We start from the raw sequence: 19695 nt of genomic DNA on the forward strand, positions 1-19695 counted from the left end.
TTCAAAAGTTAAACATATTGATTCTCGAAAAATGCAACATGACAACTAACAAGGAACGGTGGTATAAACTTTACTGCTTGAGAGAAGTGTTTATTGTATTAATATGTATGTGTATTTATACAGGAGAGTAAACAACAAATAAGGAAAGAATCCATTATTAAAGTTTTATGATCTTCTCCTAATTACAATAAAAACTAAATCACTAATGAGATATTAAGATATCGAAGATCAATCAAGATATATTATATCACTAATAAGAGGGAGTAAATGATGATATGTGCAATATGTCATACAGAGTCAGCATCAAATCTTAGCTTTATCAATATATAAACACCATCAACCCCTTACACTTTCATCATCAATCAAAAAAGATTATCAATTATGGCTTCTTCAAACTGTATTATGGTTACATTAATCATAATCTTATTGTGGAGTTCTTCTTCTGTTCTTTCTGATACAATCCCTGAAAAGTTCTACCAATGTATTTGCAAGAATTCTGATTTCTCTGACTCTTTTTCCACAGCTTTCTATACCCCAAATGATGCTTCTTTCAACACAATCTTGAATTCAACAGCTCAAAATCTCAGGTGTTTGATGCCATCAGTGCCTAAACCTGAGCTGATTTTCACTCCATTGACAGAACCCCATGTGCAAGCATCTGTAATTTGTGCGAAACAACTCAATCTTCAGCTCAGAGTTAGGAGTGGAGGGCATGACTATGAGGGGATTTCGTACATTTCTGAAATGGGATCTCCTTTTGTCATCGTCGATCTCTTGAAGCTTCGAGGGATCGAGGTGAACATAGAGGAGAATTCAGCTTGGGCTCAAGCTGGTGCTACTGTTGGTGAAGTTTATTATAGGATTTCAGAGAAAAGCAAAACTCTTGGATTCCCTGCTGGACTCTGTACTAGTTTGGGAATTGGTGGTCATATTACTGGTGGTGCTTATGGTTCCATGATGAGGAAATTCGGGCTTGGAGTTGACAATGTGATCGATGCTCATATAGTCAATGCAAATGGAACCATACTCGATAGACAATCGATGGGGGAAGACTTATTTTGGGCTATTCGCGGAGGTGGAGGAGCTAGTTTTGGGATCATACTTTCTTGGAAAATGAAATTAGTCACTGTTCCATCGATTGTCACTGTTTTCACTGTCCCGAAAACACTGGAAGACGGAGCAACAAAGATTTTATACAAGTGGCAACAAGTTGCTGACAAAATCGACGATGGTCTGTTCATGAGAGTAGTCATAAATGTTGTAGATAAAAAAGATGTAAAAGGGGAAAGAACTGTTCAAACAGCTTATAACTCATTGTTTCTTGGAAATGCTGAAACACTTTTACGAATAATGAATGAGTCTTTCCCTGAATTGGGATTGACACAAAAAGATGTTACAGAAATGAGTTGGATAGAGTCAATTTTATACATTGCAGGGTACGCGAACAACACGCCACCAGAAGTACTCCTTCAGGGGAAATCACTATTCAAGAATTACTTCAAAGCCAAATCAGACTTCATAAAAGAGCCAATACCAGAAACAGGACTCGAAGGCTTATGGAAAAGGCTATTAGAAGAGGACTCACCATTGATGATATGGAATCCTTACGGAGGAATGATGGCGAATATATCAGAATCAGACACTCCATTCCCACACAGAAAAGGGGTTATTTTCAAGATTCAGTATTTAACTCTCTGGAATCAACCTGATCAAGAATTAGCCACGAAGCACGTCGATTGGATCAGGAAACTCTATAATTACATGACTTCTTATGCATCTATGTACCCAAGAGAAGCCTATGTGAATTACAGAGATCTTGATTTAGGAATGAACAAGAATGTGAATCGTAATTCGAGCTTTGCACAAGCTAGTGTGTGGGGGAACAAGTATTTCAAGAACAATTTTAACAGGCTGGTGCAAATAAAAACTATAGTGGATCCAGAAAATTTCTTCAAACATGAACAAAGCATCCCAGTAAAGGGATGATGATGTTCTAAGTTTATATTTGGCTAGTAGTAATAATATCTTTTACTTAAATGCTGCTTAATGTGGTATAATGTATGGTTTAATCATGATCATATAATATAAGTAATTTCACTTGTGTAATATTTGCTTATTAAGACTTCAAAGCAACAATTTTGATATGAATATAGGAACTTCAAGTCATTAGGACAGATTCTGATAGTGTTGCTTGGTACATGATATAAGGTGGGATATTCCAGACTTGATCATGTGATTTCTAACTTTATTCCATCTAACTTGAGATTATTTTATCCCAAGATATAATCCCAAGATAATTTAGTCCGTGTACCAAATAAGCGGAAAATTATTCATACAAGTTCTTCTAGATATCGTTTATTATTATACATAAAGTATAGGTTATTAAGTGGTGAATCATAATCACAATTAATGTAAGAGGATTTAGAACAATGGGCCTTGACTAAATAGTAAGTGGCAGTTTTTGATTGACTTTTGATGACCAATGTACCTAAAATTCATATTAAGTCAATTAAACATGCACAAATGTCTCTTGTACAAAGAATTTTGTAATTGACTTGCAAATTCTTATCCCATGTGCCTAAGAGCCAATATCTACCTAACTTTGTGCAGAACCTGTCGACGCAAATTGGTGTACGTGTCAAAAGTTGTATATTGTTGGTGCTTAGTAACGGATGCAGCACCTCCAAGTATTTTCAACGCACAACATATAGTTAGAATTTCAATAAATAATATATATGAACTTATAATTTTAAAGTAAATTTGATATTAAGAACTTTAGCTTAAAGTCAAAGTGCTCGAGTTTAAATTCTAGATATGCCTTTGCCAATATTATTCAAGTTATTTAACAAGTGAATTGCATATTCCCATTCCAAGATAGAAATCAATAGCTACGGGGCAAGGTGGAAGTTGTATACAACTAAAATTATCCACTTTCAAGATAGAAATCAATAGCTAGGGGGCAAGGTGGAAGATGGAAGATGTATACAACTAACATATCCACTCAATATATATAGATTTCAATGGCTAGTGGCAAGGTGAAAGTTGTATACAACTAAAATATTCACTTTCAAGATATAGGTTTCACCGGCATGGGGCAAGAATGGAAGATGTATTTGCGTATGTATTGGTTTCATAAGCAAAAATGAACTTTACGATGAAACAGATATCAGTTGAGGTCAAATTGAAGGACACATTTATATATTATGGTAATAGATCCTATGTGTAATCTAGAAAATAGATTCATAAAGATAATAACTTGTAAGTGATTACACATTAAACTATATACGGATAGTGTGAGCAATTTTTTATGTTGTTAATATATATTCTAAGATTTTTTCAACTACAAGCTAAGTGACAATCAGCATTCGGCAAAGTGATATTTTTTTTTAAAGTATTGTAGCACATGCCCAATGTTGCATTCTCCACCTAGAAATTTCCAAATCAGTTGAAGTTCATAAAAAATTAAAATTAAAACCGATTGAATTACAAGAAGACAAACTACAAGTCCTCAACTACTTCTAGATAACTTCTCATTGTTCTTAACGATGTGTCCTGCATTGAAAATTAACTGAGTATTGTTAAATGATTTAACTTGTACTATACACTTAAAACGTAAAGAAATTCAAAATTATAAGCATTAGCATACACTCTACCCTCCTCCTCAGACCTGACTGTATGGGACTACACTAGGTATGTTATTGTAGCCCTCAAAATATTACACTCTTCCAACAAAATTGCTTGTTCATATATGTTAGATGTTTGAATTATTCCAATTTAGAGTACCAAAAAAAGTCCATTATATACCTAAATTGCTCTTTCAATTCTTTGATGATATCAAAACATGGTTTATTCTATAGTACTACCAGTTTTCTTTCTTCTTACAATTACCCCAATTAGCTATGAAAATCTTCAAGATTTTGCTACATGCATGTCTTTTCACACTACTTCAACCTCTTCAAGTGTTGTTCATTCCCAACAATCATCTTCATATACATATCTTCTACAAGAATCTCAACAAAATCCAAGATGGTTAAATTCAACATCACTACTTAAGCCATCATTCATAGTGACACCAAAGACACAAAATGAGATCCAAGGGGTAATTCTTTGTGCCAAGAAACATGGTTTACAAGTTAGAGTGATGAGTGGAGGTCATGATTATGAAGGACTATCTTTTCTTTGCAAAAACCCTTTCATTATCCTTGATTTAGTCGATTATCGATCGATTAACATTGACATAGAAAATGAAACTGCTTGGATTCAAAGTGGTGCAACTATTGGTGAAGTTTACTATAACATAGCCAAGAAAAGTAACATTCTTGGATTTCCAGCTGGCTTATGTCCAAGTGTTGGTGTTGGTGGACACTTTAGTGGAGGTGGCATTGGCACCATGATGAGAAAATATGGCCTGGCTTCTGATAATATCATTGATGCTAGTTTTGTTGATGCAAATGGTAGAATTCTAAACAGAAAAACAATGGGAGAAGATGTATTTTGGGCAATTAGAGGAGGTGGAGGAGCTAGTTTTGGAGTAATATCAGCCTGGAAAGTGAAACTAGTTCGCGTTCCATCTCTTGTCACAGTTTTCACAATTCACAAGAGGTTAGATCAAGAAGGTGTCAAGCTTGTACATAATTGGCAATACATAGCTAGTAAACTACCCAAGGGTCTCTTCATTCGAGTACTCATTCAACAAATCGATGGAGTTGATAGCCAGGGGAATGTGAACCAAGCTGAAGTCTTGTTCAATTCACTCTTCTTAGGACTTAAAACTGACCTGATTTCTGTTATGAACACGAATTTCCCTGAATTAGCCTTGAAGACAGAAGATTGTACGGAGATGAGCTGGATTAAATCCGTCCTCTACTTAACCGGTTACCAAAAAGGCGAACCACTAGAAGTCCTGTTGGATAGAAAAACACAATATAAAAGCAACTTCAAGGCAAAATCAGATTTCGTCGTTGAGCCAATGCCTGAAAGTGTTTTCCAGGGGATTTCAGAGAGGTTTTTGCACCAAAAACTAGTTTTCATGATAATGGATCCATTAGGAGGTAAAATGGATGAAATTGACGAATATGAAATACCGTTTCCTCATAGAAAAGGGAACATTTACAACATACAATACATAGTGAAATGGGATTCAAATGAGGGATCCAATGAACATTTGTATTGGATCCAAAATCTTTACAAGTACATGGAGCCATATGTGTCGAATTCACCAAGAGCGGCTTATATCAGCTATAGAGATCTTGATTTGGGAATCAATCAACAAGGTAATTACTCAAGTTATCGACAAGCTATCATGACTTGGGGTACCAAGTATTTTAAAGGTAACTTTCAAAGATTGGCAAAAGCAAAACATCAAATTGATCCAAACAACTTTTTCACAAATGAACAAAGTATTCCTCCTCTTTGTTGTTAGTAACAAAATATATGACTTCACAACTTTCATTATAATAGCTGGCATCTTATTATTGTTGATCAGACAAAATAAATCATAAATGTCATTGCAAAAACTACTTTAATTTCAGTTCAACCAGTCATAAATGCAAGTTTATGCAAAAGTAAAAGGTTAGTGAATTTAACACAAATTCATCATACAAGTGATGGTGCACGTGCCCATTAACATCGAATTTTTTTTATGTATATATGTGTATATATAGTTCGAGATCTAAGATATATTTCATTAGACATTATAAAAGCACTAAAACTAATTTGGTGTGCTAATTTAAACCTTGTGCCCCCTCCTCAGTTTGAGATGATAATTTTTGTGTTTTTTGTGGATTTTCATATTAGTTGTGTTCACTGTTGAAGGAAATAATACTTTATCCAAGGTAATAATATATGCACAAGCGAAAGACCCAATAAAGGAGGTTATATAGAAGAAACTTATTAATGAGTAGCCAGTGAAGAATTCATTTCAGAAGATGAAGCTTTTACACAGTAGTTTAACCATGAAAACATAAGGTACATCATCAAGCATTTGTGCCTGGATCACTGATCACACCCAGGAAATCATCCTTTATGGTACCAATACAGAAAATTTCTGTGGCATCAAAACGTGTTCCAATAATCTTCAACCTAACTTCACTTTCCTTCTGAATTTTAACAGCTTCCAAAATTTCACCTGTCGAAATACAACACATTGATACTTCACTGGGAAAGTAACAAATCCCGCCGCGGTTCCATCACGAATTAATCCTTTTCCAACACTTTCAATCCCAGTAATCGCCACTATAAAACCATGTCGATCGACCACTGCAAGTTCCTTCTACATCTTTCATTAGTTTTGAAACAAGTTTTTCACCAAAGTGACGAGGATGAAGCTGCATATTTCTCTCCAATACTATCTGGAAAAACATGTTTGAGAAAGAAGAAGATACGTTGTTGATGTCTCTCTACACTTGAATGTATCTCTCGCTACATGTAAAATATGTAATAAGACATCCCTATTTATAATACTAACAACCAAAGTAAATTGGGACTAGAACTAACAAATCTTAATTAAACATAAATAAGGAAATACAATAAATAATACTCACTCCGTCTCATTTTATATGTTAGCCCTTTCTATAAATAGTTGGACCACAATATTTGTCATTTTATAAAATTTATGCATAAATTACCATATTTTGCCTATTATATCCTTGATAGAATAGTTAATTAATCTTGTCATTTATTAATAAAGTTGATTTAAAAAAACATTAAATAAAGGTAAAAGGGTAAAGTTACATCATTTCTTAATGCAAGTGCTAAGTAAAAAGGTGACATATAAAATGGGATCGGAGGGAGTAAATCCTAAACTAGTAAGGAATTCTAAATTACTAGGAATCCCAATCTTGGTTTATTTCCTACAACTGTCATGATTTTTCACAAAACATGTTTATTACAAAGTAATAACACAAACTTATGAATATTTTTAATACTTTTTAGAACTTATGTGTATAAATCACATATATTTTTAAACAGTCAAATATTCTTCCCAAAAATTATAACCAAACACAGGGTGAAATTTCACCCAAAATTTCTTCCCAAAAATGTTTGAAAATTTATAGGTAAACGTTAACTAAGACGCACCTAGAATAGTGATTAAAAAATTGGAAAGTTATTCTAAAGACAAAAAGAATATTAACTCATTTATGCTTATACTAATGAGTAATGACCTTTAAAAAAAAAGATGAACAAATATATGTCTAGATTTAACGTTATTTTTTACTCGAATCTTCATTTATCATTTAATATAACTATCAAACAAATATGAACATGTTTTATAAATAATAGCATATAAGCAAAATGACGTGATCTCCGAATAATTATGATTATTTATTCGGCTTGGGAATAGAATGGACTACAATTTTGTTGAAAAAATAATACTAATATTTACAATTTATTGGAAAGAAAAAAATGTCGAAGTCCGTCCATTAATAACATCTTGACTTTTCTCTTTTTTGAGTTATATAAATTGACTTCTTTCTTTAAGTTTTAACGAAACCCCTCGTCGTTTTTGTTATAACCTGAAATTTTTTACTCTCATATAATCCTTTCTTTAACTCTACTTCAACATGACCGATGCCATCTGCGATCATCACCGTAGCTTCATAGTTGTGGATGTTGCAGTCGGTGGTGTGGCGGCTGTTGCCAGAGACACCGATCATGTCAAAGTGAGTGAATTTTTTTTATGATAAGCCAATTTTTTCAGCTTGTAATGAAAAATGATCGATGAGGATATTATTAAAATTTAAGAGAGAAGATTAAATTTATGATTCAGCTAAAAAGAGAATAGTCATTAATGGATGGGATTTGGTCCTTTTTCTTCTTTTATTTTTTTTAATTAATTGTGAATATTATCATTGAACAAACAAATACACGCAAATTAGAGAAACAGACCATCTCCCAATCCAAAAAGGCCTCCAAATTAGAAATAACTTATTACAACTTTCTATTGCCAGTAATCATATTTAATTATAAAATTGTTGAATCAAATAAAAATATTTATTACTTCCGTCGTTCCATATTAGATGATCATCTTACTAAAATTGTCACATATTATTTGATCACTTACTAAATTAGAATAAAATTAATTAATATTTTCCCATTTTACCCCTATAATTAATATGACCTTGGATGTTTAAACAAATTTTGAAAATCTAATTTTTTTTTTTCAAAGGCTAATCAATAAGAACAAGGGACAAAATAGTAAAATTAATTAATCTATTAATGATTTCTTAATTATCATGTAAAAAAAATGTTCATCTAATATGAGACAGAGGGAGTAGCATTTTTCAAGTCTTCATATGTTCAATCCTTTCTTAGTCTCTCTTAGTAATTGGGCCGACTCATCAGACTTTTACTGAAAAAAATGACAATATTTACAATTTACTGGGACAAAAGAGAAGAAAAAAGGCCAAAGCCATACATTAATAACAATCTTGACCATTCTCTCTTTTTAGACCAATAAATTGAATTTTCTTTCTCTTAAGTTTTAACGAAACTTCGTTATTTTTATTATAACCTAAAAATTTTGACTTATTATAAAACCCTTTTTCACTTCACTTCGACATGGCTTGCCCAATTGAACATAGAGAATGTTGGTTGTCTTACATACACACAGGTGGAATTTCATTATATTCCGCAATGTCATCTGCAATTATCATCACACCACTGTCATCTGCATTGGTTGATGGTAGAGTTGTGGGGATGTAGCCAGTGGTGTTGCGACAGTAGATGGCGTCGATCATGTCGAAGTGAAGTAAAATGAAAAAGAATTTTATGATAAGGCAAATTTTCCATGTTGTAATAAAAAAAGGGCGAGGGTTTCGTTAAAACAGAATAGAGGAGATTTAATTTATATGATTTAAAAGAGCTAATAGTCAAAATAATTATTAATATATGAGCTTTGAACATTTTTTTTAATAATAAATTAAGAATATTATCATTAAACACACAAATACACGTAGTCAGATACTACTTTCCAGAAAGGAAACCCAATCCCAAAGACCTCCAAAAAAGAAAAAAGAATTTATTACAACTTTCTACAGTAATCCTATTTAATTATAAAATTGTTGAATCAAATAAAAATATTTATTAGTTTTTTTGAGTTCTTCATATGTTCAATCCTTTCTTTAATCTCCTTTTGTATTTGTATACTTGCATCTTTCTTGTCTACATTTTTTGCTTGAAATTATTTTCAGTTGTTTGCTCTATGTGTGTATATATCATGGTACTCCAAATTGCAATTGTAAATTCTTTCTTAACTTGCTTCAAGTGCCTTTCATTGAAAACGACGGAACCCCTCGTCGTTTTCATTACAACCTGAAAAATTTTAATATCATAAAATCTATTTTTTTAACTCTACTTTGACATGATTGATGCCTTCAGCAACTGTCATCGTACTACTGGCTACAACCTCCGTAGCTCCATAGTAATGGAGGTTGTAGTCGGTAGTGTGGCGGCCGCTGCTAAAGACATCAGCCATGTCGAATTGAAGTCAAATTTTTTTACGATAAGCCAAAATTTTCAGGTTGTAATGAAAAATGACGAGGATATTGTTAAAATTTAAAAGAGATAATTCAATTTATTGGGCTAAAAAGAGAATAGTCAAAATTGTCATTAATGTGTGGGCTTTGGTCCTTTTTCTTCTTTTATTTTTTTAATTAATTGTGAATATTATCATTGAACAAACAAATACACGCACACTAGAGAAACAAACCATCATCCAGAAAGAGAGCCCAATTTAAAAAGGACATCTTACTAATTTCTATTGTCAGTAATCCTATTTAATTATAAAATTGTTGAATCAAATAAAGATATTTATTACTCCCTCCGTTCCATATTAGATTGACATCTTACTAAAATTATTTTTGTCATATTACTTGATCACTTACTAAATTAGGCTAAAAATTAATTAATGTTTTCCCATTTTACCCCTACAATTAATATGACCTTTGGATGTTTAAACAAATTTTGAAGATCCAAAAATTCTTTTTTTCAAAGTCCAATTAATATGATCACTTACTAAATTAGGCTAAAAATTAATGAATATTTTCCCATTTTACCCCTACAATTAATATGACCTATGGATGTTTAAATAAATTTTGAAGATCCAAATTTCTTTTTTTCAAAGGCCAATTAATATGATCAAGAGACAAAATAGTAAAATTATTCAATCTATTAATGATTTCTTAATCACTATGTATAAAAAAAAATATTCATCTAATATGAAACGGAGGAAATAACGTTTTTGGCTTAAATTCGTTTTTAATTGTTTGCTCTCTATTATGGTGCTTCAAATAGCAACTGCAAACTCTCTTTACTGGGAAAAAAAGAAGAAAAAAGACCAAAGTCATACATTAATAACAATTTTGACCATTCTCCCATTTTAGACCTATTATAAATTGAATTTTCTCTTTTTAAGTTTTAATGAAACCTCGTTATTTTCATGTAGATTAGTCGATCTTCGTTCGATCATTTTCCAAAGCAAAATCCTAATTATCGAGCCTATTCTACCTACTCAATAGAAATCATTCAAAATAAAATTAAATTAATCATCGATATATATACCCGCAGATCATCAAAAACTAATGTACATGAAAAAACAACTCTTGAATTGATCAGAACAAACATTGGCATTCTATAAATGCCTGGAGTCATATTTGTGAACCCTTAAAGCAACATTCATAGAATGCCAATGCTTATTCCCACCGACTAAGAACTGTCTTATCATGTAGATTAGTCGTTGATAATTTGCGTACATATTAGTGATCAACTTGATTTTACTCTGAATGACTTCTACCGAGTCAGTGGAATAGGCTCGGATAACTAGAGTTTTGCCTTTGTGAAATGATCGAACAAAGAATTGAATCCGAGTTGGGACATTTTGCTTCTTCTTTTTTTATACGGAAGGAAGAGTTGTGGGGAATGTAGCTAGTGGTGTTGCGACAGTTGTAGATGGCGTCGATCATGTCGAAGCGAAGTAAAGTGAAAAGGGATTTTAAGATGAGCCAAAATTTTCATATTGGAATAAAAATCAGTGAGGGTTTCTTTAAAACATAAGAGAGAAGATTTAATTTATACGATTTAAAAGAGATAATTGTCAAAATGATTATTAATGTATGAGCTTCGGACTTTTTTCTTCTTTTTATTTGTAATAAATTAAGAATATTATCATTGAACAAACAAATACACTTAGTGTGATACTACTTTTCAGAAAGGAAACCCAATCCCAAAGACCTCCAAAATAGAAAGAATTTACTACAACTTTCTATTGCCAGTAATCCTATTTAATTATAAAATTGTTGAATCAAATAAAAACATTTATTAGCTTTTTTGAGTTCTTCATGTACGTTCAATCCTTTCTTTAATCTCCTTTTGTATTTGTATACTTGCACCTGTCTTGTCTACATTTTCGGCTTGAAATTATTTTAAGTTGTTTGCTTTTTATTTGTATAAATCATGGTACTCCAAATAGCAATTGTAAAATTCTTTCTTTACTTGCTTCAAGTGCCTTTCCAATGAAAAGATTGATTCACCAAAGGAAAATGATATAGATTAATAGTGAAAAGAAATAAAGAAGGGAGATGGGGTTACCTTTTCAAACTGAAAGAGGCATGGAGGATGTTTATGAGGCCATCAGTACTGAAAATCTCATGGACAAAGCTTGAATTCGATGATTTTTATGAGCTTTTCCTTTTTTATTCGAAGCTACAGTAAAAGACCTTTTGTCGCTCTATCGAAACCACGTTGATAACCATTTCATCCATCGGAGCTAATCTTTGTAAAAGAGAAAAAAGAGTTCAGAAGAAATAAGGAAAATGGGAAAAGTGTAAAAGTGCAAAAGATAGTGGAGGTCGACCTCTGCGATCTGAGAAAGATGAATGACGGTATAAAGATGAGGAAGATGTTGATGATCCATAGCATAAAAAAGGAGGAAGGTGGAGTTGGTAACAACACCCAACGACGGCATTGGAGAGAAAAAAGGGAGCTCAATTTGAAAACCCTAGCTGCTAGGAGATGACCTTTTGCCGATCTATCAAAACCAAGTTGGTAACCATTTTATCCATTGGAGCAAATATCAGCAAAAGAGGAAAAAGAGGTCAGAAGAAATAAGGAAAAGGTGGAAAGTGCAAAAGATAGTGGAGGTCCACCTCTACGAGCTGAGCAAGATGAATTGTGGTATAAAGAGGAGGAAAATGTTGACGATTCATCGCATAAGAAAGAGGAAGCTGGAGTTGGTGAAAGTACCCAGCGGCGACATTTGAGAGGAAAAAAGAGAGCTCAATTCGAAAACCCTAGCTGCTAGGGTGATATTTAAGAAGGGATGGTCGGTTCAATTTTTGGATTGGGCCAGATATTTTTTAGTTTTCTTTTTGGGCTCGTTGGGCCAATTTTGTACGAAATTATTAAGTCAATAAAAGAGCTTCAAGCCCAGATACTTAACAAAAATGGCTTTTATAGCTTTCAAAAAATGAGGAAAAGACTATGTGGAGGTGATGAGAGTTGTACCACCGCCGTTAATCGACTGATTTGGGCAAGAACCAGTGGATCTCGTTAAGACTGATTTGGTTAGGGTTGTTACGTTGTATTTGGACAAGAGGATGAATGTGAGAAATAAGGGTGTTTAAGGCTGATGAAGTTCGTGTAAGTGGGCCAAATCATTAAACTTCTCGGAGTTGGGACTAAAATGACCTTCAATTTTGCTGAAAAAACGATAATATTTACAATTTATTGGGAAAAAAAAAGAAGACCAAAGCCCATACATGAATGACCATTCTCTATTTTTTGTCCTATAATTTGAATCTTTTCTCTTAAGTTTTTAATAAAACCCCTATTCTTTTCATTACAACCTAGAAATTTTAGCTTATGATAAAACTCTTTTTTCACTTCACTTTAAATTATCGATGCCATCTGCAACCGCCGCCACACCATCTGCTACAACCTCCGCAACTCCACCATAAACCAACATAAGCATGATAAATTTTCATTTGATCAAGATTTTTATCCCGTACAAAAAAAAAAAAGTGAAATGACCCAACTTGGATTCAATTCTTCATTCAATCACTTTTCAGCGACAAAGCTCTATTATCCGAGCCCAATCTATCAACTCGATAGAATTTATTCATAGTAAAATCATATTGATCACCGGTCTACCCCCAGATCATTAACAACTAGTGTATATGGGAAGACCACTCCCGAATTGATTGGTACAAACATTGATATTCTATAAAATACTATGTCTAGAGTATAGTCTCAGAGCATGGCAATACAACATGCAATACATAGTAAAATATGATTCAAATTAGGGATCCAAACAATATTTGTATTGCATCCGAAGTCTTTACAAGTACATGGAGTCATATGTGTCCAATTCATCAAGAGCTGCTTATCTCAGGCTATAGAGATCTTGATTTGAGAATCATTGGGTAATTACTCAAGTTATCACCAAGCTATCACCAAGCTATCATGACTTGTGGTACAAAGTATTTTAAAGATAACTTTCAAAGATTGGCAAGAGCAAAACATCATATCTATTTCTAACAAAATATATATATATAAGGACTAAAACGATTAACGGTATAATTTTATAGGCTATTTGAATACTTAAAATCATTTTTTCTATATAACAACACATATTATAATCACCATCCGCTAAAACTATCTTCCCAATTTTTTTTATTAAGACAAATTCATTCTTATAAGAACCACAAAGTTCAAATTCAATCTATCTGACAATTTTTACAAATTATTATAACTCTATCATTGTAATTCTTTTTACAAAACACCAGCAGATATGGTACATCGTATTACTTATAACATTACGATGTGATTCAATTATTTTTTTCATTGTATACAAAATTTAAATTGTATATATTTTAAAATATACACGTACATAATTGTTGAGATGTATTATGGAAAATAAAAGATAATAATTCAGAATAAACTGTAAATTGTTTCATTTTATATTTGGTTAGAGGTGTTAAATTGGAGAAACTATCTAATTACACAACTATTTCTAACATATTTATTTTCTTCCTATAATTTGAAATAATTATATTTTATATCACTAATTAGTAATTTCGTACCTGATTTTAAGTCAGACACACCAAGATTCATATTTTTTGCTACCAGATACACAGAAATAGGGAAAAAGGCGAGTGAGAACAGGAGGGAAGTGAGCTAGATTTGTCTATGTATCTCAGATACATACAAATCACATTAGATACACACTAGATACATGTATATGTATGTATCTGGTGTGATTTGCTTGTATTTGGGATATCAAAAACATAGCAGAGAGCGAGCAAGATAGAAGGGAGGCGAGGGAGAGTTGTCTATGTATCAAAGATACATGCAAATCCACTTGGATATAGTGTATCTAGAACAAATTATGCACAATTTTGTGTATCCCGAGATACGTACATCTGAACGTATATGAATGTATCAAAATCTAGTAAGATTCGTAATATTGTAAATTAGCGTGTATTTTAAATAATTAACTCATAAATTATCGAGATTTTTGTAAGTTATCCAATTAAATTAGTTTTGAGATTATTTATTTCCTCATTTAAATTAAAATAATAAAAAATAATAAGTGAATTGATTAAAAAATCCAATGTTGCTAGTAAGTGTGTGCCGTATTTTTACCCAATTTCCCCAAGCCGATATCTTTCTATACAAACTGAAGCAAAATGAGGTTTATACGTTATCACATTAGTTTTATATTTCAATATTATATGAATTAATATTGGATGATATGCTTTAATTAACGTGTATTAGTCGTTGGTGATGCACCCATCGTCTTCAAATTCTGAATTTGCCTCTGTCCAGCCCAACAAGAATGCGGGAAGAGAGTCCATAGTGAACTCATCGAATTCATGCAAAAACAAAAGAACATTAGTATCCTAAGGCAGCGTTTGGCCATAGATATTTCCAAAAATATTTGAGAAAAAACTTGACAAATATTGTTTGACCATCCAATTTATCGTTATTAGGCAAATTTTCTAACAAACAATTCAAAACCTCAAATACTAGAAAAAAACTAGAATTTGAGCCAAGTTCTATTATAACCAAACTCATGGTGATGTTGACACCCAATTTTGACCCTCCACAATATAAATTAATCATTTCGAGCTTCTCCAATTTTCAAACGATTTAAAATTATTAGTTTTATAAAATTTCTAAAAAATAATAATAATAATAAAATAAATAAATAATAATAATAATATAGTTTGCAAGATTTTTTAAATAGTTTGTCACTTTTCATAAATCTTAGATGATATATATGCTTTACATAATTATGTGTATAATTAGTATATCTTATGATTATTCGAAAATAGTCTAAAAAAAAATGATTTTATATTTTAAATATTTGGGATGGTTATAATTTTGAATTAATGAGTTTTATGAAATTCAAAATACTTTCAAGTTATTTTAAAGTAATTTTATCATTTTTAATAATAAATATGTATATGTTTGCAATCACGTTATCTTATAAATATTTGAAAAATCGTCACAAAAGATTTTATATTTTAGTTAAATATTTTATTAATTTACTTTAAGTTATAGTTATAATTTCGAGTTAATTAGTTTTGTAATTGAATTAATTAGTTTATAATTAAGTTAATTATTTTTTACTTCGTTAAGATTAAGAAGCTCATTAATTAATTTATGTTAACTCATCTTGTTTAAATTTTAGCCGAATTCGCCGATTAAATTCAATTTGGCTACAATTTAAATTCATTTGGCTATTGTGTAATTGCAATGCTAGCCACTTTCTCACCTTATTCTTAATTCATTGTTGAGATCAGAAATTGGGCCATTTACTTGCCATATTTCAGCAGCCCACTTCAATGTTCCAAGCCTATTTTTTCAATTCCCAACCCATCAAATAAATACCCAATTCAATTCCATTTTCAGCTTTCTAATAAGCCCAACCATACCTATAAACCCAAGCCCACAACAATACAATACATATAACAACAATACCATACATACGTACAATAGTAGCAATTCCAGCCGACCCCTATCCCCTTTCCCTTCCAATTCCAACGCTATGACACAATAAACAACAACCTTACAGTACCAAACAGCCCCCTGCCAGCGTCTTCCTCTTCCCCAGAAACAAACCCAAAAACGTCAAGGCAACGACAGTCCGAAATGTCAACAAACAACAGCTTTCTCTGCAACAACCGCCCACCCTGCTCCTCATCTGGATTTTCTGGGATTTTGGATGAAATCTCATACCAAACCCAGCTGCTCCCTGGTAGAGGATTTTGAATTTCGAAATCAAGGGAGAATTCTGTTTCTGGCCCTGCTCCTATTCGTATTTTCCCCCTTTACCCCCCCAGAAATCAGAAATCCTAGATTTTCCTTTATATAAACATCTCTTCTTCTCCATTAGGGGGAGAATTTTTTTTTTTTGGGCAAGAATTTATAGAGAAAAAGAACTATTAAAGCTGCAACAGTCATATAAGAGATATATCTTAAATATATACACGTTTTTCCCCTGTTCGTGAGCTGGGAGTCTTCATAGGAGTTTCCTGAAATTCGAAGTTGGTGGTAAAGTCGTTACTCCTTGCTCATCCCGTCCCTGTTCGCTGCCCGTAAAAGGTAACCTCTTTACCTTTTCTACTCCTCTATTTTGGTGCGATATTTATGAGATTAGGAAATCACTGTTCTTGTTTGGATGTTGTTACTAGTGATGGAATTCTTGTATTCTCATGTGCTATATACACCTTTATCTAGTCTTAATGTTGATTAAAAGGGGTATTATACGATTAAGCTTGCCACTTCTTTGTTTTTCTATATTCGAGTTTGTCTTGTTACTCTTCGTTTTGAATCCGTATGCGAATGTCGTGAGCCTTCTTCCTTGTGTTTGAGTCTAGTTGAATCTCGTTCGAGCCATGGTTGTGAGTTAAGTCCTTATTCTTCTGTTTAGAGTGCATTCAATCTCAATGATAAATAATTTTGATTCGGATCATGTCGAGACTGGTTTTGCTGATGAGTACACAACTGCTTCCATTTTTTTTTTTTTGGGCCTTCATAGTTGTATATTGTAGGACTGCTCTGCTTGGTTTTCTTTTTTTTAGTTTATTTTAGCTTGTTATGGCCCTTGTTTGTCCTTTCAGAATTGTGGCCTTCTCACATTTTCAATTTCTCTAAAGTCCTTTTAATTGTGTCTTGTCAAAGGTTTGATCTTTTTTTTTTAGTATATGTATCTGTAGTATATGTTCTTGTCTGCAATGCTTTGCTAAAATAGGGTACTTTAAAATCATGTGGCTTTGATTTTTGTTCTTTACAAACGGTTAGAATGTGTCTTTGTCATTAAATATTTAGGACATTGTATTTAGTTTACACGCTTAATGTATAATGCCTCATGTCAAGTTATAGACTAATTGCTCTTATTACATCCCTATATGCTCCCTTAAATTTTATTTAGAACAATCACATCATCTTTCATTGCGAGAAAATACCTGAATGAGATTGGATCAAATAGAAATAGTAGCTTAGCTGATTTTAGAGATAGAGTGAGTGTTGATCTAAGAGCTAAAGTGACTTTATCACAAGTTAAAAGAGCAAAGAAGAAGGCCATTTCGCTTCTCGATGGTGATATCAAGGATCAATTCAAAATGATGTGGGACTATTGCAATGAAATGGATAGGACAAATCCAGGAAGTACTATTCGTATGAAGTTCACTGATAATGAGGTTCCTGGACAACCATACAGATTTCAGAGAATATACATTTGTTTTGCTGCTTGCAAGTTCGGTTTCAAGGCTGGTTGTAGAAAAATAATAGGAGTGGATGGTTGTTGGTTGAAGGGTCCAATGTACGAAACTCAATTATTATCTGCAGTTGGAATTGATGGTAACAATAATATATTTCCCATTTCCCATGCCATTGTTGAGAAAGAAAATAAAGTGTCTTTGTTTTATTTAGAAAATATATTTTAGACTGGTTTAAGAGTCGCCACTTAGGGGGAGGGGAAATGTTTAAATATTATCTAAGTAAGCTATCTTGCAAAAATCATTCTTTTAAGTCTTGTTAAGCGATGACTGATTTAGTTAAATTATTAAATCAAAATGAGTGTCTCTCGGGGATTTGAATTTTTCAACCTTAAGGTTAACGACAAGTACTAGTAGGTAAAATGAACACAGTAAAGTAAAGAGGGAAAGAGAGTTGGACCCAAATCTGGTTTCTGTCCGCCTGGACCCGTATTTGGGCCTATTTCGTTTTAGGCCAAAGGCCCATTTGAGTGGCACCTGTCCAAAATTAAAAGAGATAATTTCCTTTGGGCCAAAGGCCCATCCTTCACCTGTCCTAAACTTCTAACATAATATAATTAGAAGATAAGGGCTTAGGCCCAAAATAACAAAATACAACTTCTTTGAAAATAAAGGTGAGCTTTTTGGCCCAATCCCTTCAATTTCTCGATTTGTTGCTTCTTCCAACTTCGAGACCTGTTCATCGACTTTTATAGCTCGAAAATGGGGGTGACTCGATAGGAAACCAACTTGAATATGTAGGAGTGGAATCCGAAATGAACTCGGGTGGATATCACATGCATCAAAAATAAAAGCAAAGGAAAAGGAGTTAGATGAGCTATTATTCATAATCAAACTAACACAGAATCTATGCAATACAACCTTGACTGAATCAAAACAAACTTGTCCACGTACCCAAAGGTAAAGAAAATTGATGAGAGCTAAGATAATTAAATAATCACAAACTTACACTACATTTGTTTTTCTTTTGAGAAGCTATCACGCATGACACTAATAAAATCATTCTACCTAGCCCGGTTTCCACACAGTGGCAACAACTTAAAATTCCATCTTAACAAATAAGGGTATTCAAATATTATATAAGTATCAACAACTACTCCATGCTTATCCAAATATTGAGATTTTGGGGGTTCCACTTACAATATGCAAAGCATGAGATGAGACACCAAAAATGTAATAAAAGGGCAGAATCACGTGCATAATATTAAAAATAAAATAAAATGTAGGAAGTACATTGCAACTTACTATACTAATTTGAAATAAGGGAAAAAAGGTCCCACAAAAACTACTATATTTTAAATAATAATAATAATAATGATAATAATAATAATAATAACTCCAACAGCAGGACCCACACATGAAAAATCTTGCACAAACTTAAAGCATGGAAGTATGAATTTAATTATTTTTACTCAGAGGAAAGGGGTGACTATATGCATGTCGAGCAATTTTGCGAATGTCATAAAAACAGTAAGGACCAAAGTTTGAACAAAATCGACGTTAACATTTAAACAACACATCCACCACCAAACTTTTATAATTAAGCAACAAGTCGACAGTAAGTAAGAAAAATTCTACCAATGATAATCAATAGGCAGCCAATAATCTGAGAACGAGCTTTCCGAAGGTAGAATCGATATCACTAAACTCCAATTAGAATAGATGCTAGGAAAAAAAAGGAGAGTGGGTCTCGAGAGCTTAGGTTAAGATGAACGACTACCAATCTGGCACAACACAAGGTGACACATATAACGAACCTTTCTTTCTAATCAACAACAAATTCCAAATAATAAGGAAAGATGCATATTATACTTTACCATGCTTAAGAATAGTAAAAAAAGACCACGTGATACTAAGATGAAGTTAAAAGCTTATTCCTACGCAAATCATCTAAAAAAAATGTTAACACATCAAG

General features: G+C 32.5%; 2 protein-coding genes across 2 annotated transcripts; both read left to right on the forward strand.

The window, feature by feature from the left end:
- The first annotated feature begins 334 nt into the window (after window positions 1-334).
- On the forward strand, window positions 335-2069 carry LOC102594905 (tetrahydrocannabinolic acid synthase-like). Its single transcript, XM_006352937.2, has one exon. It carries the CDS (start codon window positions 382-384, stop codon window positions 1984-1986), a length of 1605 nt encoding a protein of 534 aa, XP_006352999.1. The 5' UTR covers window positions 335-381; the 3' UTR covers window positions 1987-2069.
- A 1772-nt stretch (window positions 2070-3841) lies between these two features.
- LOC102596575 (cannabidiolic acid synthase-like 2) lies at window positions 3842-5422 on the forward strand. Its single transcript, XM_006353020.1, has one exon. It carries the CDS (start codon window positions 3842-3844, stop codon window positions 5420-5422), a length of 1581 nt encoding a protein of 526 aa, XP_006353082.1.
- The last annotated feature ends 14273 nt before the right edge of the window (window positions 5423-19695 follow it).

Source organism: Solanum tuberosum, unplaced genomic scaffold, assembly GCF_000226075.1.
Source record: "Solanum tuberosum cultivar DM 1-3 516 R44 unplaced genomic scaffold, SolTub_3.0 scf00141, whole genome shotgun sequence".
Classification (NCBI taxonomy): Eukaryota; Viridiplantae; Streptophyta; class Magnoliopsida; order Solanales; family Solanaceae; genus Solanum; species Solanum tuberosum.